Source organism: Ursus americanus, chromosome 30, assembly GCF_024610735.1.
Source record: "Ursus americanus isolate L20-20 chromosome 30, mUrsAme1.1.p, whole genome shotgun sequence".
Classification (NCBI taxonomy): Eukaryota; Metazoa; Chordata; class Mammalia; order Carnivora; family Ursidae; genus Ursus; species Ursus americanus.
The window spans coordinates 6,464,531-6,487,389 of record NC_142156.1 but is presented as its reverse complement, the minus strand read 5'-3'; the positions used below and the strand labels follow the sequence as shown (position 1 = coordinate 6,487,389).

The window sequence follows — 22,859 nt, the reverse complement described above, 5'->3', positions numbered from 1 at the left end:
TATCTGGAACTGTATCTACTATGTGGTAAGTTCTCAAAAAAATTGTAAAATTAATAAAAGTGTTTTAAAAAGACCCCTAAATACTATATCAGAATTATTAAATTATAAAATTTTGGTATATCTGCATATATGTATATGTGAGTAAATTTACGGATTCTGTGTAATATCCAGCATATGCCAAGCCAGGAGTCAGAGGATCAGAAGCTTGTGTGGGGAGACAGAAGCATGATTGCAAAAACAAAGCAATACGTCTTATTAAATGGACTGAAGGAATCAAAGACAGTCAGCAAACTTCTGTAAAAGTAAACTAAATGTATCTCTGTCCTTTCCATGTCTGAAATCTGACTGTAGTAAATTCAAATTCACTTCAGATTGGTTGGATTGACATTAGCTTTCTTCCTTGATAAAGCTTTTGAAACTTAGTGAAGTTTTTTTTCTTCTCCCTAAATTACTGCCTAAAGATACAAGCCCTCAGATCGAAAGTTTCCTATTTCTATTTTGAGATTTGCCTGAGTCACAAGGTAGTCTTGGAGAATCACTGCGCTCTCTCCCTCCATTTACTGAGGCTGCCTGGGAACTCAAACTGTCAGCCAAACAGGAAGAGGACCCTTCTGCCTAACTCCAAAAGGCCTAAGTCATATGAATGTGGTGAGGTTTAATGATGGATATAAATCACTGTGAATGGATTTCCCACAGGGTGGAGGAAAAATAGCAAACATTTGACTTAACTTCCTCTATATGAATTCACGGCTGGTAGAAAGGGTAGATTATTAAATATAGCTGAGCAAATGTCCCAATGTTAGCATAACATGTGTTTTCAACTAAAGAGATCCCTTCTGTATTCCTACCATATATGACACCCCCAAAACCCAAATATAAACAAAGTAAAGTGATCCGATCCTGGCAAAGTTATACTGTTAAAAAAAAAAAAAGTCAGTGTTCATAAAAATGTAAAAACCACAAAGGCCCTTTTCCTTTTTCAGGAATGGATGTAAAGTGTTCCTTCCACCTGGATACTCTTATTTGAGCCCCCTATGTGGTCTTGAGCTCCTCCTGCTTGTATAGTTAGCATGTCCTAAGTTGTTCTGCCTTTGTGACTATAATTTCAAACCTTCCTCCCCACAATGATGCTTCTTGACAGAGTTACTCTTTCTGTACTCACACAAAGGGAAACAGAAGAGATGAAAAGCCCTGGGGATGCAGTCAGTTTAGGTCTCAAACTGATCCTCTGCTAAGCACAACCTGAACTTCCCTGCCTCTCTCTTCTCTGGGCGGAGCTCCTCTCTCGGCTTAGTGATCTTGCATGGCATAGGAGGCTTAGGACCCAGGGGGCGCCTTTCAGCTGAAAAAACACCTCGCTGCAGCAAGCTAGCTGGGAAGCTCCCAGTTCTAAAGAGAGGCTGTTTACCAGAAGAGCATAACAAGGGCAGGTCTGACTGCAAGGCTGGGGACTGGGAGGCAGAACCCACGCCAAGGGGACCCCGGTTGGATACTGGTTGGTCAATCACCTGCAGGATGAAGGAGGTGAGGATGCTCTTAGCCTGGGTGCAAACATTCCTCATCAGCAACATGCTCCTAGCAGAAGCCTATGGATCTGGAGGTGAGATTACAATCTTTCCTTCCTGCAGCAACTTAATGAAGTAGAAAGGGTAAAGCTCTCTATTTCCCAAGCGTGGCCAGGCTCGACAGGAAGATCATTGGAAATGAAGCTTTTAGCTGGTTTCTCTTGTCCCATGAAAGCTGCTGCTGCTGCTTCTTTTTTTCCCCCTTTCTTCTTCTTCTTTCTCCTTTCCCTGTCAGGGGCTTGCAGCTCCATATTTGCCATTAAGAACAAAGGCAAGTAGCCACTTTCTCTGTTCTTTTCCTTGCCTGTGGCTCATGAGTGGATGGAATTTGGGGTTCATCTCCCCTACTCCCTAAGCGCTGTTCTTTTCAGGGGCTTTGCATGGTGTGGTTAGGGCACAGGCCCTCCTTCCCCAAGCTTTCCTCCTAAGGGGAATGGGAGTTCGGAGTTACATCCAAACAGCGATGAGGCAGGTTCCCTCCGTTTGAGGCTCTCTTTTGCCTGACTGAATCAAAGCTTTTGTAGAATCCTCTTGGGAGGGAGTGTTGCCAGTGCAAGTGTGGCCATATCCGTGAAAGGAATATCCCAGTTTATGTAAGATGAAATTACAACACAGGGATGAATTTTAGGTCTGGTCGCCCACCGACCCAAAACTTTCAACATCTCCAAAAAGGTACTCGAACCCAGGCTTCCCCGACACACTCCTCCAAAGTGGCCACAAGTTCCAGAGTAACAACCCCTTGCACTTGTGCAGAGCTTTCCAGCTTAAAAAAAGAAAAGCAAAGCTAACATTCTCTGAGCGCTGAGGGCCGGGCACCAGAGAAGGGCTTTAGACGCGCTTTCTTTCTCTTCCTTCTCTTTCCGGCCTCACAACAACCTTTCAAGGCAGCAGGGGTTTTCCACGTGAGGTCAGGGAGGTCCAGCCGGGCTCAGGGTCGCCCAGGCGGGGTGGGCCCGGCTCCCCTGCCGGCCACTCAGTGTGTGTGTGTGGGGGGGGGGGGGGCGGCTCCTCTTCCTCACAGGCTGCTTCTGGGACAACGGCCACCTGTACCGGGCGGACCAGCCCTCCCCAGCACCGGGCCTGCGCTGCCTCAACTGGCTGGAGGCGCAGAGTGGCCTGGCGTCTGCCCTCGAGTCGAGTAAGTGTACGCCCCGGGCGGCGGGCGAGGGGCGGGCGACGGCCGCGGCCTGGGTCCTGGCCCCGTCCCATGGCGCCTTCTCTCCCCTCTTAGAGGCCGGCAACCATAGCTACTGCCGGAACCCGGACCAGGACCCACGCGGGCCCTGGTGCTACGTCAGCAGCGAGGCTGGCGATCCTGAGAAGCGGCCTTGCGAGGACCTGCGCTGCCCAGGTACCCGACCGGACTCCGAGGTCCTGAGGACCCCCCAAACCCCCACGCCCAGGGCGGCCTGGGAGCGGCGGTTACACCCGCCGCGCACGTGCGACCGCGCGTCGCCGGCCGGCCCCGCCCCGCCCCGCGCCGTCCGATTGGCCAGGGCTGTCTCCAGGCCTCAGGGCCCAAAGCCCATTGGCCGCTGCCGCCTCTCGGAGTGAGCTCATCCTCCGCGAGCGCCTTGTAAACAACCGTGGGAGGCGAGGCCCCACCTCTTGGCCGCGCACTCTGGGTCTGGTGCGCAGCCTCCTGGAGCTCACGGGGCTTGAGTTCCGGCCCCACGCCCTAAGCGAGTCCCTCAGCGTCTGGTGTGGTTGTGGAGCGTCTGTGTGTTAAGTACTCTACTCACAGCGCCCCTGGAAGGAAGCTGTTTGGGGGATCTCAGCCTCAGAGAAGTTCAGCGACATGTTGAAGGCAATGGCAGGGTTCAAATTTGAATCTAAGTTTCTTGGACTCCAGAGTGAAGGCTAGTTGCTCCCGAGGCAGTGAGACCGTTCTCAGAGATTAAATGGGATGTGTAACGCGTATAACATAGGGATTGGCAAACTGTGGATTCATGGATTGTTTCCTAGCGCAGAGGAGGACCCCTTGGAGAAGAGGGCAACTGAGCCGGGCCTTGGAAGCTGGCAAGGATTTGGACAGAAAAAAGACATGGGAGGCAGGAGAGGCTCTTTCTTATGTCCTTCCTCTCACATTTGCCTTGTCACAATTGTAGTGTGGCCCCCTTAGACCTGGTCTTGCCCCTGGGGCAAGGATTGATTTCAGTGTGTATGTGCATGCTAGGGTGAACTCCTTTCCCCTTACCTCCCCCAACACTCCAGGCCAGTTTCAGCTGTGGAATTGACTCAGGCTACTCTAATGAGACATATTTTACACTTCACCTCCAGAGACCACTTCCCTGTCCCCTCCAGCCTCCACAGAGGAAACTGAGGAGGCGTCTGAAGTGCCAAGTGGAGATGAGGTACAGGTGTTTGCTCCTGCCAACGCCCTGCCCGCCCGGAGTGAGGCAGCAGCCGTGCAGCCAGTGATTGGGATCAGCCAGCGGGTGCGGATGAACTCCAAGGAGAAAAAGGACCTGGGAACTTTGGGTATGATTGCCCCAACCCGTCCTTATGCAAGTCACCAAGAAGTATTTTCTGATCGTCTGGGGTGAGGCTAATGGGACGTTGTGTCCTGTCCTTGGCAGGGTATGTGCTGGGCATTACCATGATGGTGATCATCATCGCCATTGGAGCTGGCATCGTCTTGGGCTATACCTACAAGAGGTCAGTAGCTTCTCTTCTGGGCTGAGAGGAGGGGAAGAAGGTACATAAAGTCAAATCTGACTTCTTTGTGGCATACGTACCCCAAAAGGAAGTCAAGTATTGAAAGAGGAAAATTAGCTTAAGATGTACAGAGTTGGTTCTCATCTTTACCAGGTGACCTTGGACAAACCTTTTCCTTTAGGGTCTTTACTCCTCACCCAAAAGCCTTGTGAGGTAGGAGTTCTTGTTTCCCACTTTACAGGTGAGGAAGCTTTCATCAGAGAGGTGAAGTGACTTGCCCAAGGTCATAGTGCCTGGGAGTGGCAGAACCTAGATTCAAACCCAGCTCTTTTGATACCAGATTCTCTGCTGTCTAATCCAACATGCCCGGTATGGAAGTGAGTGGTACTGCAGAAATCAGGCTGGACACTCATTGCAGGGTCCCAGAGACTGAATTCTTTCTGTGAGTGATAAAATTCTACTAGAGGGGCACCTGGTGGCTCAGTCGGTTAAGCATCCAACTTGATTTCAACTTGATCATGATCTCAGGGTTGTGAGATTGAGCCCCACATTGGGCTCTGCCGCACTGGGCATGGAGCCTGTTTAAGATTCTTTCTCTCCCTCCGTGCCTCCCCCTTTTATAAAATACATAAAAATAAAATCCTACCAGAAAAGGTTCCTAGCCACTCCTTTTGCAGTTGGGGCTTGAATTCCCTGGGGCCATAAGCAGTGGGATCTCCTTCAGAACAGGAGGAAAAAGTGAGTTGGAGGACATAGAACCTGTTTGCTACTCATCACCACATATGAGAAATCCGAAGAGGTTCCTAGGAAACTCGGGGACCTGACCTCTGGCTGGGACAACAGGAGGAGGAATGCTCATTTTGAGAGGCCTCCTGAAATATCATATGGAAAAGGCTCTCAAAGCCCACGATGGGTGCATGATGCCAGAGTTGCATTCATTTTTATTGCATTGGCTAGTTCTGGGAAAATTATTTGCCATTCTGGGCAACATCAGGGGATTTGACTTCTAGCCCTGGGTGCTTGTGATATTTCTCTTCTATGGTCTGAGAAGGCTTTCCGAAAGGAAAGTGACATGGCGTCCTGCATTTTCCAGTGGCAAGGGCTGTGTCTGAGCTCACAGCCCCGGTGGGTCACCCAGCATTAAATAAACCTAGGGTGTCCTTAGAGACGGTGTAGTCAGCCTCCTCACTTTACACATGAAAAAGGGGAAGTGTTGGCTAAGAATAATAATAAGAACAAGAGCAAAAGTGAACATTTACCATATGCCACACCCTGCTTCAAGCAATTTGCATGCTCTAACTCAGTTCTTATAATCACCCTTGTGAGGTAAATGCTGTTATCATCCCGTTTACATGTTAGGAAACAGACAAGAGAGGATATGTACCTTGCTCGAGGTCACACACGTAGCATTTGGTGGAGCCAAGTCTTAAATGTTGCCACAAAGTAAGTACCTGTGTGATTTTGGGCAAGTTGCTTCTGTTCCCTACTGCAGAGCTTAGCTCAGTGTGTAGCACATAGTAAGTGGTCAGTAAATGATAGCTGTTTTTTCTTTTCTGTAAAATATGAGTCCTGTACTAGCACTCTCTGAGCCCTTGTTCCTTCTCTGATTTTCTATAATTCAGGAAGCAGAGGTTCAGAGAGAGCCAAGTATTGACCTAAGAGGGTCTCCTGATTTCCATTCCGAGGCTGTTGCCCCCAGTGGGATGGTTAACATGGCAGGTCCAGGGACACCGACTTGTTCATTTCAGCAAGGTAGAGGAAATGATGTGGTAGCCCTGGCCTACAGTTCATAATCAGACCCAAACCTGTTGGCTGAGTTGAGCCCTTGAAATATTTCCGCCTTCCTCAGCCACTGGATAGCAATTGGCTCTTCTCCAATCTTGTGACAGTTTCCAGGCCTCCAGGTGCTTGAACTGACTAAATGTTCCTAATTCTGAGTTCAGTTCTCATGCCCAATAAGGAATCCAGGCCTTTTTTTCTTCTAAATTTGCTTCTCTAGGCTGTCATAGGACTGTCCCGAGGCCTAGAATTTATTGTCCTGTAAACTCAAGGCAAAGCACCAAGTCACCAGACTCCCTGTCACTAACCACTGGACCACCCCTTTCCTCAGCAAAAGTGCTCTGAGAACAGATTATAACAGGAAACCGCACGTGGGCTAGAGGCAAGCTCTCAGCTCCCATCTCTCTCCGAAGTCAGAGAACTGTGTGTCCTGGAAAGAGCTTTTGAGTGTAGGTTCTGCCATTTCTCTGCACTTTGGTTTCTTGACTATTGTATGGGGATATATCCTCCTCCATATACCCATAACCACCACCCAAGATTATCATAAGTATTAAATATAAGCGGTAGAACACCAATCAGGTTAGATAATCATAATAGCAGCCAATATTTATTGCATGCTTTTTAAATAAATAGGGCCTTACTGAATGCTCTTCCCTGATGATCTGGCCCAAGCCTCATGACCACACTTACAAGGTTCACTTTTTACACCATTTTACAGTAAGCTGCTGAGACTTAAAAGAGTTAAGTGCCATGTCTAAGCTACATAGCCAGTAAGATGTGTCCAGGGATTATCCGTATATCCCAAAAGCCCAGCGAGGCTCAGCAGCATCATGCAAATTTGCTTTGAATTGCAAAGGACAGTAGGAAAAATGGAAACTTTGAAAATAAAATAGCTGGGTCTAGAAGTCAAAAGAACCAGGATGTAGTGTTGGAGCTGCTGCCAATTCTGGGTGCAACACTGGACAAGTAATTTACCTTCTCTGGTTTCCTCAGAGTTTCCTCATCTGTAAAAAGTGTAAAGGCAGGAGGTTAGATGTGATGAACCTCTCTTCACATGTTTCCTAAAAAGGCAATATTACTTTGCTGGTGGCTGTAGATGGTACTGGGTTCAAATCCCAGCTCTGCTATTTGCTTAAATAAATGGTTTAACCTCTCTGCATCTGCCTTCCCATCTCTGAAACAGGGATCCTAATAGATACCATATAGGTTTGTTGTGAGGATGAAATTAGACAGTGTAGCTGGGCATAGGGTTTGTGTTCATAGCCTTAGCTGCCTTGAGGAACTTTTCCTGAGCAGCAGTATGGCACAGCACTACTTCCAACTGGAAAATAGTGAAAGAATAATGGGAAGAAACCTGTGTTGCCTGAAGGAAGTCTGGGGTGTTTCCATCACCGCAAAGAGCATGTCAGAGGCAGGCAGCAGCTCCATTCACACCTGCTGACTCTGGCCAGCCCAGCTCCCAATCATGGCTCTGGAGCAGTCATGGATAAAATTACTGTAACCCTTGAACTCTGTAAAGGACCATGAGGCTAATGGGATGGAGCTTTCCCCTGGCTGGGAAGGGCAAGCAGGAACCAGGCTTCCTCTCAGGGGAGTAAGGGCCGCAGGTGGGGGTGGGTGAGGGCTCAGCCTGTCGGGTCTTTGTCATGGTTGTCTAGGCTACCGGGTTCAGCCAGCCAGTCTGCAGCTCCCTGTCCCTGCCCCAAGCGCAGTGTCTGTGCTATCCGGAGGGAGCGTTTATTTTCTGATAAAAAGGCAAGGGAAAAAACTGTAAGTCAACGCTACTCCACCCTCTTAGGAGAGGAGCTGAGTCAGTGAATAAGCCTTTTGTTCTTTCTTGGCTGCCAGACAACAGCCTGGCCACCCCCCACCCACCCACCCAAAGGCAGTAGGAAGGGGCTGAGCTGCCTGATGGTCAATGCAGCAGGCTTGGTGGCCTCTCAGATCTTGGAGCTGGGGACAGCCTCTGCATCTCCAGCACTCCTAGGCACCATTAACAGGAGGCCTGTAGGGTTGGGTGTGCTTTGAGGCTTCTAAATGGATGAGACTGTAATTCAGATGAATCCCAGCACCTCCTTCCTTTACCCTTGGCTGTTCTTCCAGTCTTGTTCTGCTCCATTAATATGAATTGATTTTTTTCCCCCTAAAGACTTGTTTATGATGCAGCTTGACCATTATCAACAGCTGGCCACAGCCAGATGCTTGGTAAAGAAGGTAGCTGAGGAAAGCAGGACAACTCCAAAGCCTCAGTTTCTTCATCTATAAAATGTGGATAATATTATCTTGCAAAGTTGGTGCAGAAGTGGTAGATATATAAAGTGTGTGGCATCCAGTAGGTGCATAGGTGGCTCTTTTCATCCTGGATAATGGGAAGGTCATTTCCTGGCACCTTGGTAGGTACTCAGGATGTGTGAGTTCTCACTTTCCGTCTTCCTCCAGCCCCTTAGATTTTGAAATTCAGGCCTTGGCAAAGGACACTTGCATACTCCACCTCTTTTGTTAATTACCTTTTGGCCTTCTGCTGGCTTGGGGCTCCCTTAATAAAATTAAATCCAGACCTTCCAAGTTTTTCCTTACATGGGCAACCTTGAAGAATCTGGCTTTTTGTTTTATTATGGGAGGAGGTGTTTCCTTCTGTGGTGACAGCTGTAACTGATGAGCAGTGCCCAAGGGCAAAGTGAATCTTAGGCCGAGTGGGGATATACTTGGGCCAGACAACCATCTTCCCATGTCCCTCCATTTCCTTTTGGGGTGCTCTGGGAGTTATTCTGCTGCAGGAGTTGGTAGTATCCAGTACAGAGGTTAATGATAAGTATGGGGCAAGCGTCTCAGGCTTGCACATGCAGAAACTCAGTCACCCAGGGTGACTCAGGGAGATGAGCTCACAAATTTGCCTTCTGTGACCTTACAATGAAAAATAGGGGATCAGAGCACATCTCATGTGAGGAATCTCACAGCATGTCAGGGGCCCTGGAGGTTATCAAGCCCAAGTCCTTGTTTTACAAATGATAAAATTAAGGTCCAGAAAGAAGGGGAGCTGCTGAGGTCACATAAACAATAACTGCCTTGGCTGGTCAGTAGTTTCCTTGGGAAACCAGATTAAGATAACATTGCTTGGTGAGTCAAGTCATATTCAGGGCAAATCATAATAACCTTCTCTGTGAGTTTTATAGCAGTTCCGCTGTTTTCAAAATGCATTCACATTCATTATCTTATTTTGAGGCACATGTTATCCCCATTTCACAGATGAGGAAACCAAGGCTCAGCAAGGCTGTGTTTTGCCAGGTGTCACTCAGCCAAGGCTGAGCTGGTACTAGAATTCACTAGAACTGGTTGCTTTAAAGCTAGTTCTGAGGTACCTGTGCAGACTCCGCCCCCTCTAGGCCATGCTGTTTTCTCAATATCCTTCAGTCTCTGGAAACTTGCCATTGTACCTCAAATGATAGAGGTATAATCCATCTGATTTCAGCTATTTCCCTGAGGTCTGAAGTAGGCAGGTGTTGTTTCACCAAGTCATCGATCAGCTGCCTGTTTCAAGTTCTCTTTGGGGTGGGCTCCTTCTGGGAAGATTTCCTCTGACAGTTGAGCCCATGTGTCTAGTTGTGACTTCAGAGTATGCCGATTTGGGTCCTGGGTGTTGGTTCTGTGCAGTGTGCTAGGCACTCACCAAACCCTTTGGCCTGCAATGGGCATGGTCCAGGTCAGTGGGAAGGGGCCTGACATGTGCAGCCAGAAGACTGGGTTTGAGTCCCTGTGCCACCATTTCTTTGGGATGACCCTGATCAGGTCAGAACTTCTCTGAGTATCAGCTGGAGTCCAACAGACTTGGGTTTGAGCCCATTATGTTACTGGAGAATTCATTCACTTCTCTGAGCTATTTCTTCATCTGTAAAATGAATTCCTAGGGTTCAGCCAAGAATGGAGTGAGATAATGTACGAAAGTTCTTAGCATGGAGTGAACACTCCATTTGAGTAAAACAGGGCAACACCATGTCCTGATTGGGTCACTGAGCACCATGAGAATTCAAAGGTGTGCAAACATGGAGGGATCTGATGGTCACTGGCTCATTGTTTCCCATTGACCTGAACAGCCCTTAGTCCCTTTTGCCCCCTGGATGGGCTGGGAACAGTCCTTGTTTCCAGCTAGTGCTCACACCTTCCAAGGACTTTAGAATAAGACAGCTGTCTTAGAATTGGTCAGTTTTCTGCACAACTTTTGGTTAGGACTGAGATGGTTCTCTGGGTCTCTTGGAGCCCTTGGCTGAAAGAAAACCATATCTTGCTTTTAGAGTCTCTCCCCTCTACACTGTCTTCACTGAGCCTGTTGCAGCTGTGTGAGGTTCATGCTGGTATACACCGGTTTTACAGACGAGGAAGCAGAGACCAGAGATGTAGGAGCTTCTTGTTAAGGCATTCTGGCAGAATGGAAATCTCATACATCAGCCACTGATTCACTCTGACCACGCTTAGCCTGCGCCCCTGCCTGGGTGCAGCAATGCTATTTAATGAGCAAAGCCATGCAGGAGGCACAGCCTGAATGCTTCCTTCTTTTCCTGCCAGGGGGAAGGACCTGAAAGAGCAGCATGACCAGCAAGTATGTGAGAGGGAGATGCAGCGAATAACCCTACCCTTATCTGCTTTCACCAACCCTACCTGTGAGATCGTGGATGAGAAGACTATTGTGGTCCACACCAACCAGACTCCAGTGGACCTTCAGGAGGGCAGTGCCCCCCTCATGGGTCAGGCAGGCACTCCTGGGGCCTGAGCTGCCAGTAATGGGCAGGAGCCCATGCAGACACTGGTGCAGAACAGCCTACCCTCCTACACTTGGGAGGATCTACACTTTTTGTTGTGGTTAAAACCCTCCCTTGACTTTTTTTTTTTTTTTTTTTGGTGAATTCTAAAACAGAAGCAGGTGGTGTGCTGAGGGCGAGGCTGGGTAGGGTCCTACCAATGCTCCTCCTCCATCCCTTAGAGCAGGATTTTGCCTGTGGATGGAGACAGCGGCAGCCCCCAAAGCAGTGCTGCTGACAAGGGCTTCCAAACATTGTCTGTGCCCCGGAACCGAACCAGGGACCAATAAGGAGCTCCCCCGGGCTCCTCTGTGCTTTATTATCTAAGATGGCCTCAGTCTCCGCCCTTCTGTTTTTTCTCTGTGGGCTTGAGTGGCGCATACTGTTATCCATAGTTCAGGTCAAGCGGGTCAAGAGGCAGTATTTAAAAAAATATATTTAGTTTTTAAAATAGTTGGGATGGAACTCCCTACTGACCTCTGAGAACCAGAAATGAATCCATACAAAAGTCAAAACTGTGGGTTGAGAATGGGGTCTAGGCTGGGGGCTCCTGGGGGTGCTCCGGCTTGCTGGTGGTGATGTGCCTTGATAACCATGGGCCAGGCCTGGGCCCAGGGACTCTTCCTGTTTCAAAAGGAAAGGAAGGGAAGAATCGCACTGAACATTCCACTTGGGAAGAGGGTAGAGAAGGATCCGTGGCTGCTTTAGGCCACAGGACCTGGGGTACCCTAGACAGCCTCTGTTCAGGGTAGACGATGACCTCTTTTCGTTTTTCAGGGGTAAGACAACAGCCAGCTAACCTACAGGAATTACACTGTGGGGCCTTGTGAGCTGCTTCTGAGAGGTTAACTCAGAAACTAAGCCCAGAGGCAAGGTAATAAAGTGCTTCAGGGCTTAAGTTTGCAGGTCACCTCCAGGCCAGTGCATTCCTGTGGGGTAGTAGGGTTAGGGTCACAGCCCCTAACTTGTAAAACAGTCAGAACCATTGGCAGGGACCTTAGGGTTCCTCCAGCCTTTTGAACACAGGGGCCCACAGGGGGAAAGTAATGCCCAAGGTCGTAGAGCAAGCTACTGGCGTGGCCAGGAGAGTAACATTTCTCCACAGCACTGTGCTGCACCGAGCCAGTGGCTCAGCAGGGCCTCCAAGCCCTGATGGCACACTTGGAGGCCTTAGCAGTGCTCCCTATCCAGAGCTTCCTTCCCAAAGCCCTTCCACTGCCCCATATGGAGAAGGGGGGTCAGTAGGGCCCATTCTCTTCAGCAGACTATTCCTGGGAGTGGTTTGCTGAGGGGACCTAGGCCTCATGGGTCCCTTGGTGTTAGTGATGCTGAAGAAAAGAACAGTATATTACTGGTTTCTACTTTTCTATAAAAGCATTTCTCTGTGTACATGTTTTATATACCTCATTCTGATACCTGCATATTAAAGTGCAGGAAGTTGCTCTGCATTTGACTTATATAAATTAAAAACAAAACAACTCTGTATTGCCAAGTTTTTATGGGGTGCCAGGACACTCCTCCCTTGTTGGTTAGTTTTTGGTTACCTTGTCCACACCTGTGTGGCAAGCGCTGGCTTTCTGTCATTAACCCTGGCCCTGTAACTGGGGGGTGGCAACAACAGAGTGGTGGGTAACTCATTCAGGTTGAAGCTGTAGGAAAGATGGGTATGCTGGCTTCCCCACAGGTGGTTTGGTCACTGCAAATCTCCCTGCTCAGTATTCTTCCCAAGGTGGAGGTAGTTAAAATGAACATCAAGGCAGCCCTTGGCAGGGGCTGGAGAGAGAAGTGATGGGTGGTGGTGGTAGAGCAGCCAAAGGGGGGCTGGGTCCATGGGCTACAGGGAGTAGCTCTAGGTAGAGGAAGGCCCCTGTGGGTGACTCCTAGGACTCCAGAAGCTACCAACAGGAAGTTGTTGACTTTCAGCATGAGATTTCAGCAACAGGTTCTCTGCCTCTCTAGGTGATCTCTGCCCCATGCCTAGACATTGCTCTATAGTTCTATAAACAAGTGCTACCCTAGATTATCAGTTTTGTCAGGAACCAGATTCTGTCCTTAAATTGAACTCCCCAAGGTTTGGGAGAAATCAACTTCAGGTATACGGATTTATACTGTGCCCAGGATCCCACTAGCCAGATATCATCTTGACCAATATGCTCCATTCACATCTCCCATGTGCAGAAGCAAGGCTAGTCTTCTCTCAAGCACTTGAAGGAAAACACAAGGGGTGGAGGTGACTTGCATTCATTTCTTCCCTTTATGGAGGTGGCACCCAGGCCTGCAGGAAGGATATCCAGGCTTACAGGAATGTATGTGCATCAGAGGCTGGAAGTGTATGGCCCCAAAGGAAGGACTGGGCACACAGGTCAGAGTGAGATGGCTTCAAGGACTGGGTAGCCCCAGGTGGGATGTGCTTGTTCCCTGCAGCAGATTGGTGTCTATAAAGAGGGAATTAAAGTTGGGGGGGCAGGCATGAGAAGTCCCCTGCTGTGGGGAGTCATGGAGCAGGGGCCTGGAAGTGGCCAGCAGAGCCCCCCACCCTAGTGTGTATCCTCCTGCTGAGTCAGGCCCCAAGTCAATTTTTCATTCTCAGTAACACCACTTATGTTAACTGCTTAATTTATTTGGTCTGCTCAACGGCCCACCATGGGCCCACCACTCCCATGCTTGCTGGGGACAGCTGAGGCACAACCAGCCACAAAATTCTGACTTAGGTTTGCTCGGAGCCAGGGCTCAACTCTACAGCAAGCTGGCACACTCCACACGTAAGTATGGTCTATATAGCAGGTGAACTCTGTCCAGAGAGGACATCTAATCCCACAGTTAATCAGGTCTATGTACAGTATTTCACATATCACCAAACAGATATAGCAACAAAATAGTATTAACATCAACCACTCTCCTGGATCACTCCCTGCCCCCCACTGTCTCCCCCCACCCTCCCAAAAAACACAACCACCACACATTGCAGTAATATCCCAAACCCATTCCCAATTTGTTAAATACGGTGCAAGCTCACAGACACATAAGAGACAAATTTTGTCGTGTTGAAGGGTCCCTGGAGTTCTGGGAGCCAATGTGGAGGGTGCCTCCAGGGCTTTTCAGTGCCCATAGCTGTGTCGGGAAGCTGCAGCTAGGAGCTACTAGGAGCTAGTGAGCTGGGCCAACCAACAAGGGAGGTAGAAGCCAGAAAGCCCAACTCAGGATGCAGTCTCCCCCAGCATCCCAGCTCCAGCACTCTGACACCACTTCTTCCTGCCCAAGCTGCTGCCTGGACCAGGCATGCTGAAGGGTGAGCACTGGCTGCCACAGGGAAGGACCAAGAGACAGCTGAGATTCCCACTCCCCTGGCTCATAACCTGGGCCTGGCAAGCCACACAATCCTCCAGAACCCATTTAGCACTAAGCTAAATAACTTGGGCTTCTGACTGAGGTGTCCACCAGGATATGAATGACAGCAGCCAGGATACGGGCTTTCTAGAGGGCAGGGCCCCTTTCTTTCCAGGCCCCAGCCTCTTGTTGCATTTGTGGGTGAGTGCCTGTTGCAGGTAACAAGGCCCAGGAGCTCTCAGTGAGCCTCTAGCAGTACAGTTTGAGAACATGAGGTGGAAGCTCCCCCGCACACTGATGTGGCCCCTAGGCCTGGGAGATGAGCAAACTAGCCCTTCCTGACTCCTGGCCAGTTCCACCACAAACTAAGGGACTCTTCAAAACCTGCTCCCTCAACCCCTGTCCCAGAGGGTGGGACACAGAGTGGAGGGGGGGGGTAGCACCACTGTCATTTCACGTCCTTGGATAGCCACCTGGCCACCGGTCTTTCTCATCCACACTCCCACTTGAAGTCCTCTTGTACCCAGCTGGACTAGAGACTTCAGAGCCCACAGGCAGGTTCACCCTGGAATCCTGCCCAGCAGGCCCAGGTCATGCTGATTAGTGTAAGCAAGAGCCTCCTGGAATCCCAATGCCAGAGAGGTTCCAAGTGGTCATGAGTAACAGATTCCTCCTGGCCCATGGGCCAGGCTTTTTTTTTTTTTCCTTTCTTCACAGCTTTCAGGCGAGTGTTGGATCTACAGACAGTAACCAGGCCCCCAAACCTTGATGTGTTTCCCTGGTGCTGCGCCCGCTCGCCTCCTGGGGAGGTAGTAGGGATGGCTTATCGTGTTTCTGAACAAGCTGCCAATCCACAGGAAGCCCGGACGGCCCTGCCCACAGCAGGGATGGGGCGCAGAGGGGGCAACGGTGGATGCAGAACGCCCCCCTGCAGGGGGCTGGGCCAGGGCTAGGGGGGTGAGTCCCGGGTCAGGCCGTACTGCATGCTCACAGTGTGGTCCAGCTCTTCCAGCTCTGCAGGCAGCGGGATGCCCAGCTCCCCCAGGTACAGGGAGAGAGCCTCAAAGGAGTCCTCCAGTTTTGAGAATGCTGGTCTAGGAAAAAAAAAAAAGGGGGGGGGTGAGTTGGAGGCAGGTGAGACGAGGGGAGGGCCATGGGGTGCTGTGTAAGGCACCCAGGCCTGTAGCTCAACCACTTCCTAGTTGTGCGACCTTGGGTAAATCCCTTAACCTCGTGCCTCTGCAGGAAATGGGGATGTTACATAATGTTAGAGCTACTGAGTAGGGTTGCTGTGAAGATGATAGATAGCACTGTGACAAGGCTGGCCTTGCTCGAGGGGGTAGCTTAAAAAAAAGAAACTCCAGGGGGAAAAAGCTCCTCTCATGTCTTGGAGAAAATGCAATCATCAAAGGTGGAATTGGACTAAGTGCCTTTTTAAAGATTCTTTCCAGTCCTCAAACTGTTTCCACATCAATGGATCTGCTCAGGAAGGGACATTTCATAGACTCAGCAGCTCTTCCCAAGGGGAAAACAAACAGCAGGCTCCCAGTGCTGTGGAAACAGCTTAGCTGCCCTGGAACCCTAAGCCAGCTCAGGCTTACTCCTCCACCTCCTCCATGTTTTTGTTTAACAATCTTGTCACCTTCTCGGCAAGGCCCACTCTCACCACCATACTTAAAATTACAACTTGCACCGTATACATCCTCTCTCTTCAGCTCTGCTTTTTTTTCCATACCATTTGTCACTTCCTAATATTCAATGAAGGGTATTCTATCTATTGTTTATCAACTCTCCTTGTGAGAATGTGAATTCCAGGAGGGCAGGCAGCTTTGCTTTCCTCAGCCAAGTGCTCAGGACAGTGTCGAGCACAAGGCACTCAAGTCAGTATTTTCTGAGTGAATTAAACACAGACATTTAAAATGACTAAGAAGGGGTAACGCTGACAATAATGAAAACTATAATCTGAAATGAATAAAGGTCATTCAAAAATTTTTTCTTTCAAGGAGATAATTAGCTAAATGCATAAAGATGCTCACTGTAGTAATACCTTTTATAAGGAGAAACTGAAAAAACCTGAGTAACTACATCATGTATATTATATGTTTGGGCAGTCTCTTAATTGAATTTCACAGTCAACAAAAATGATAAATAGGACTGGGTAGTAACAGGGAGAATGAAAAGGCAAAAAATAAAACTTCTTTATTTGAGGTTATAAGTGTTTGGACATAGATAGGTGAACATGAAAAACACTTATTTTGTTAGAATGGCATAGGTTTCGGTGAAATTTCATCTGTTACAATTTGTTTTCATGCCTGTGTCTGTGTTATATTCGGGTCACTCATGGCTATGCTTCTGTCCCCCCCAATACCCCACCAGGCATGTCAGAGTTGTTAGGGTGGCTTCAGCAGTTGACAGCCACATCCTTGAGCTCAAGGCTTTTGCCAACTCTGTACCTGGGAAAGGCTTGGGGATGGCGGAAGGCTGGGGCAAGCGTCCTAGGCCTGTGTAAGCTGGGGGAAAGGGGCTGGATATCAACCTGCTCTCGGGCTCCAGTTTGCAGCAGATGGCAGCCAGGGGGAAGAAGGCTGGGGGGCAGTCTGTGGGGACAAACTTCTCCCAGAAAAGCTTCACGTTGAGGCCAAAATCCAGTGTTCGGGGCAGGCAGTCAGGATCTGCATACACCTGCCCGATGATCTGCAGATGAGAAGATGGCTGGTCAGGAATGGACTGTGGTGGGTGCAGTCACAGGGGAGTGGGATACTGGTGTATGGACAGGAAGGATGGGCAGAAGAGGGAGGTAAAAACCAAGGTTAGAGAGCTGTCCTCCATGCCCAAATCTCACTGATCCAGACTTGTCTCTCAACTGAGAATCTGGTTACTGGAGGGTTTAGAAGAGGCTGCACTGCAGCAGAAGCAAGATGTTCCAAATCTGGAGAGGGAGCTCCATACATCCCACCCTGCCCTGCCGTGTCCCCCCCGTCTATGTCCCCTGTCAGAGTTCAGGCTCTGTGAAGTGAGGTCCTGAGTCTGATTCATGTCTGAAACCTTTTGGTGCCAGCCCAGTGCTCTGCACACAGTAAATGCTCAACTGACTTCTGTTAAAGAAAACAGTTTTTAAAAAACTGTCCTTCATTCTTCCAACTGTCCTTTGTCTTTCCTCTACCACTCACCATTTTGTAGGAATTACAGAAGGCTTTGAACGTATGTGTTTGACTGAGTGCTTCCAGACACACTGAGCGAAGCTCCTAACAGCAGAGACCTTTCCAAGACTCACTCTATCCACCCCACAGTGCTCAGCAGGCTGGCACTTGATACAGTGGCTACTTCCACTTGTGGGGCTGAGGGTTACGGCACTACTAGGGCCTGGGGAAGGGGGGGAGGGGGAAAGGTTGCATCCGGACCAAAAGCAAGTCGCTACCCCTTTCTGAGCCTCAGTTTCCTCACCTGAAAAATCCCTGCCCGATCCCTCTCACGGGACCAATGAGACTCAAATGTGTCAACAGATGTGGGATAAACTGCACAACCCTACACCACTCGTGTTGATTTTACGGTGAACTACTGCTCATCACTAGGAGGAGCAGTCCTGGCTCTGAGGCAGGACAGAACTACCAGGCTCGCTGCCTAAGGCCTGGCCTCTGTGCTGGCTGGAGCTCACCTCGCAGAGAACGATCCCAAAAGAGAAGACATCCACCGTCTCATCGTAGCTCTTTCCTAGGGGAACACAGGAGAGCAGACTGTTAGGTTTGGTCTCTTATGTCTGTACTGAGTCTGGGGCCAAACCAGGCCACAGCCAAGAACCAGAGCTAGAACAGGCTCCGCAGGGATGCCGTAAAGGCTGCCCAGGACAGGCACCCTCTGAACGTGATCTTTCCTCAGCCCTGGGTGGCCTGCCACAGAGAGATCTTATAAAACACACTGCCCAAAATGAAACTGCATGGGACAGTGAAAGAGAACTTGATCAGGGTTCACCTGGACTCTCTCATTAGCTAGTTGTATGTTCCTGAGCAAACCACTGAACTTCTCTGGGCCTCAGACTCCAAAAAAGGGTTGAATCAGGCCATTTCTGAGGCCTCACAATGCTGTTCATTTCAAGAATCCCAGCCAGTATATGTGGTTGGTTTGAGCATTATCCACGAGGGGGCACCATACTTCAGTTCTCAGCAGGGAGAAAGAAAAGGCTAAATCTCTGGCAATAAACAGCCTGAGTTCTCAGCTACCCTTGGGGCACAAAAGGCACAGTCAGATCTCACCCTAGGCCCAGGAGCTCAGGGAGGAAGGAGTTTATGAGGTCCAGTCTGGCAAGGGATAAAAATCATCTAGCTGTCAGCTGTGGGTACCTGGTCTTACACTTCACAGGCCCCCTCTGGAACACCCAGGACTCTGCTGCAGATGTGGCCCCCAAACTCCCCTCTGGGGGCATGTCCCCTCCATTGTCCAGTGTCAGGACTCACCGTTCAGCATCTCAGGGGCCATCCAGTAGGGGTTTCCCACCACTGTATAGCGCTTCTTGCGGTCATTCTTACGCAAGGTGCGTTTCTTGGTGGCAGCCTTCTCCACTGGGGGCTTTTTCCTCTCCTCAACTATGAGCCGTGACAGCCCAAAGTCTGCCACCACCACAGTCTTGTCCTGGTAGGACAAGGGCCAGGTCAGGACTTGGTGAGGACATTCCCAAAAGAAGTCATTGAGAAGGGGAGAAAAGGTACATAGCAAAGGGGAGTCACAGCTAAAGCTCTGTCTGGCAGACAAGGCTTGGCTATTTGTTTTCTAACAGTCTGGGATCTGCTCAGCAGATTCCCCCCACCTGGGGGTGTTCACAGCAGAGCTCCTGGAGCCTGCAGGGGTAAGGCTTTGGACCTGGAGAGTGGAATTCAGGAGAAGAAAAAGGGATTTCTTTTCTTTTCTACCCTATTCTGCCTTGTTCCCCAAAATATTTAAGGCATGGCTAGAACAGGATAAGACAGGAAAAGATATGATGGAGGTAGCCAGTGGGGGGACCTGGAGGGAGATAAGCTCTTCAAATAGCTACAGGGCAGTCATGCGGAAAAGGGTTAAGATTATTTAGTATGGACCCAGAGGGAGGAGCCAGGGCCAATTAGTGGACACCCAAGGAGCTAGACTGTAAGTTAACAGAAGAAATGACATGCTAACAAACCAGAGCTGATGGGTGGTGGGAAAAATGCTGGCCCCAAACTGGCCACTGTACATTTACTAGCTCTGTGGCCTCAGAGTGAGGCTTCAAGGTGCCACACGTGTAGAACAGGGTCTGTAGTGAGCTGTGTTACAGAACTACCATGGGGTGAAACCAGGAAAAACAACAGGGCTCTATATAGAGTTAAGGAACTTCTGGAGCTCCCTCTGACCAAACGATTTCAAAGGCTGCTACTGGGAGGAGGTGTACTGTGTCTGCATTCGTTTGAGAGCCCCCAGAAGAGAGAGGAGGGTATCAGGTGCAGCAGGAAGGGCAAGACCGGAGCCCTAGGTGACAACTCAGGTCTAAAGCACAAGGGGACAGTCTCCTTTGTGACAAGGCAAGAGGGCTGGCCCAGCGAGACAACAGCGAGGTGGTGGACATACCAGCTTGATAAGGCAGTTGTGTGAGTTCAGATCCCGGTGGATGATGCACATGGAGTGCAAATAGGCCTGGAACAGAAGTACGAGCTGAGGCCAATGGCCAGTAATTTAAGCAGATGCAGACTCTGCAACTGGTGGCTGCTCTTCTCCCAAGCCATCCCTACTCAGCTTCAGAACCCAACCTGGACCCTAGGGCGAGGGCCTCCTGCTGTCATGCCCTTGTCCCAACACCAACAGAAAGCCAAAGGCTGCCTGAGCCTCCTCTCTCTCCCTGCTACCACCTTCTGACCGTCCTTTGTCCACTGACCCCAACCCAGCGGCTGCTCTAGATCCTCACTGCTCCCTCCTAAAGTCCCCAACTCACGGGCCCCAGCCCTTGCATGCCCCCAGCCCCACTACCCATTTTACATAGATCCAGGCCACCTGAAGTGGGCTCCCTCGATGCACTACTCCTAGCCCCCCCTCAGCCATCCTCACCCCAATCTCTGGCTTCAGCCACCCTGGATCCTTCCTGCCTGACCTCCTCCTAGCCAGCGGGTTCTGTATTCCTGACAGTCTCCCTCCCTAAGACTTAGCACCCTCCTTGCTCTTCTGCTCTTCCCTGTCTACATTTTAACTTCTTCCTATCCCAATGTTTTCATGCAAGTCTCTTTGTACTATTCTGCTCCCCGCCCTCCCCCCTGCCCTACCCAGGCCTCCACCTCTGGCTCTTGTCTCTCTGCAGCCCTTCCTTTTCTTTCTCTTCCCTTCCTGAGCAAATGTGGAAGGAGCTACCTATGCAACGCCCCCTCCAGTCCCTTACAATACTGCTTCCCTTCCCAAGGTTCCTGGCTCTGCTCACACATCCGGGGAGCTCTTCCTGAATGCTGTAGCTCTTGTGACCTGCCTGCCCATCCTTTCTCCAAAGGCTGCCTGCACCTCTCCCATGCTACCTGCTCCTGAAACTCATGTGGTGCCCGCATTTTCCTTCCAGCCTCCTCAGAGCCACCTTCTCTACACATGCGACCCCCACTAACCCCACATCAGCCTCAGCCAACACTAGCTCTTCCCAAACCTGTTTCCCCAACATCGCTGCCCCCAAAAACATCTGGTAAATGACACCACCATTCTTCTAGGTACCTCAAGCCACCCCAACTCCTCCTCCCCCTACCTCTGCTCCCTTGCTGCCAACCAGTCTCTCTACACCCTGCCAACCAGTCTCCCATCTCCACAGCCATACCATAATTCGGAAATGTTTCACTAGCCCCACCCCTGGTCTTCCTCCCTTCAGTTCTCCTAACTCGACCCCCACCTACTGACAGCACCGAACTCATCTACAAAAAAAACCTGAGCTCTGCTCACAAAACCTTCTTGCTTAAATATCTTTTACACCTGTCTTTTTGGATTCCTAAATACAATCCAGACTCCTTAGTCTGAAACACAGGGATCTTAATGTACCTCCAGACTAACACAGTCTTCATGGACCCCACATGAAGAGCAGTGATTAAAATCTCAGGCTTGGGGGTCAGACTGACTAGCCTAAGCTCCCTGCTCTGTCCCTTTCTAGCATCAGCTTCTCATCTGGAAACTGGGGTTGTCATGAGGAACACATAATACATGTTAGTCCCTCAGCTCAGTGCCTGGCATATAGAAAGCACTCAGCAACTGTCACTGGTATTACTACTATAATTGGTCTCATTCTTTCCCAGGTGAAACAGACTATTTCCTCCTCTCTCCTCCCAGGTCTTTGCTGATATCATCACCTCAACCTTGGGGCCTCTCTGCCAAGAGGAACTTTTATCTAATTCTGACCCATCCTTCAGGCTTAACTAGAACACATTTCCCCTCTTCTCTGATTTCATAGGCAGTGAGGTTCTCTACTTGCTCCAAATTCCCGCAGCAGCTGGACACTACTAGTTTGCCTTACCCATGCCCTGTTTGTCCTTGAAGATTTAGAACTTGTTGAGAGTAGGTTGTAAGCTAAGAAAAGGCAACTGGGGGCAATTTCACAAGCACAGAGAGAAGCTCAATAAATAGCTGCTGACTGACCCAGCCCAAACAAGCTGCCCAGGCTGGGGTCTCTGCCTTCTGGTGCCTGCCTGCAATCCCTGCACCTATCCTGACTCCCCATCCCCACCTCACCACCACTCCCACCGCTGGCAGATGCTGGTAGAACTCACCATTCCAGAGGCGATGCCTTTGGCAAATCTGACCTTCTGCTGCCAGGGAAATGGGTCCTATGGGATAGGGGAATGCCATCAGAGGCTGTGAGGCCCTGTGCTATTTGGGATCCAGGCCCCATAGGTCAACACAGTCTCCCAGTGAACCCTCCCTGCCTGTGCCCAGTCCTGCTCAGCATGACCCTTTGTAGGCAAAGCAGCGAGGGTGGTATGCTCACCACACTGCGCAGAAAGTCCTTCAGTGTGCCCCCCTCAATGTATTCTGTCAGCAGGTTCAGCTTCTTGTCCTTGTACAGCACACCAATGAACTTGAGCACGTTGGGGTGGTCCAGGCTACGCATCACTTTCACCTGGGGGCGGGAGAGGCCAAGGAGGGTAGACGGTTACTTCCCACGACGTCTTCCTCACCCCCTCCCTCCACGGAGTTAGTCTGACAAGGGTTATCTGCATCTCCTACCTCCAGTCTTAGGTGATGGGGTAGAACACCTCCACATGGATAGGGATGCCTCACAGGCCTCACCCTTTGGGATCCTGCCTTTCTAGGAATTTTACTAGGGGGAACTGGAATGGGAGGGTCTAAGAGTGAAACAAAGGTCGGGAGGGCAATACCCAGACCGCAGGAGTACCAACCGAAGGAATGGAACAACTTGGGAGGGGTGGTAAAAGCTGTGTAAATGCTTCAGGGGTGGCAGTTCTGTGGGAGGCCCCACTCCAGGCTTCCTTAGCAGGGTGTTCCGGTGGTGAGTGTAACGCCTAGTTGTCCTAAACTGGTCTGCTTTCATGTCCATCACCCCCACCAGTAAGCTCCTCTGAACCACATCCCATTTGTTACTGTATCCCTTGCACCCAGATCATGCTGTCTTCAGTAAATGTTCATTGAACAGATAATTATGCATTCCTCTAGAGCTCTTTTCTGCTGTTTTTAAGAAAGCAATTCTAAAATAAGTTTCCTCCTGAAACTGTTATTTAGTAAGATATTCCCTCTTTCAACAGTGACACCAAACTCC

At 49.9% G+C, this 22,859-nt stretch overlaps 2 protein-coding genes across 7 annotated transcripts in view; one reads left to right on the top strand and one right to left on the bottom strand.

Annotated features, from left to right (window-relative positions):
- The first annotated feature begins 1,359 nt into the window (after nt 1–1,359).
- On the top strand, nt 1,360–21,858 carry PIK3IP1 (phosphoinositide-3-kinase interacting protein 1). 5 transcript variants are annotated; one of them, XM_087857228.1, is made up of 6 exons: nt 1,360–1,600; nt 2,587–2,703; nt 2,797–2,916; nt 3,846–4,046; nt 4,145–4,223; nt 21,416–21,858. In XM_087857228.1, the coding sequence occupies exons 1-6, from the start codon at nt 1,516–1,518 to the stop codon at nt 21,534–21,536; spliced, it is 723 nt and encodes a 240-aa protein (XP_087713354.1). In that variant the 5' UTR covers nt 1,360–1,515; the 3' UTR covers nt 21,537–21,858. The 5 variants fall into 5 exon arrangements, with proteins under 5 accessions (XP_087713354.1, XP_087713355.1, XP_087713356.1 ...); XM_087857229.1 differs by lacking the exon at nt 21,416–21,858 and adding an exon at nt 5,583–10,281 and having other exon boundaries at nt 1,361–1,600; XM_087857230.1 differs by lacking the exon at nt 21,416–21,858 and adding an exon at nt 10,292–10,545 and having other exon boundaries at nt 1,362–1,600.
- LIMK2 (LIM domain kinase 2) overlaps nt 13,395–22,859 on the bottom strand; it is a 55,246-nt gene continuing 45,781 nt past the window's right edge. For both annotated transcript variants that reach the window (XM_045791390.2, XM_045791391.2), the window contains 7 exons: nt 22,071–22,202; nt 21,853–21,909; nt 19,697–19,762; nt 18,574–18,748; nt 17,778–17,833; nt 16,659–16,816; nt 13,395–15,216 (listed from right to left, as the gene is read on the bottom strand). In XM_045791390.2, the coding sequence (XP_045647346.1) occupies nt 15,072–15,216; nt 16,659–16,816; nt 17,778–17,833; nt 18,574–18,748; nt 19,697–19,762; nt 21,853–21,909; nt 22,071–22,202 (789 nt within the window). In that variant the 3' untranslated portion in view covers nt 13,395–15,071. The remainder of the gene's footprint in view (nt 15,217–16,658; nt 16,817–17,777; nt 17,834–18,573; nt 18,749–19,696; nt 19,763–21,852; nt 21,910–22,070; nt 22,203–22,859) is intronic.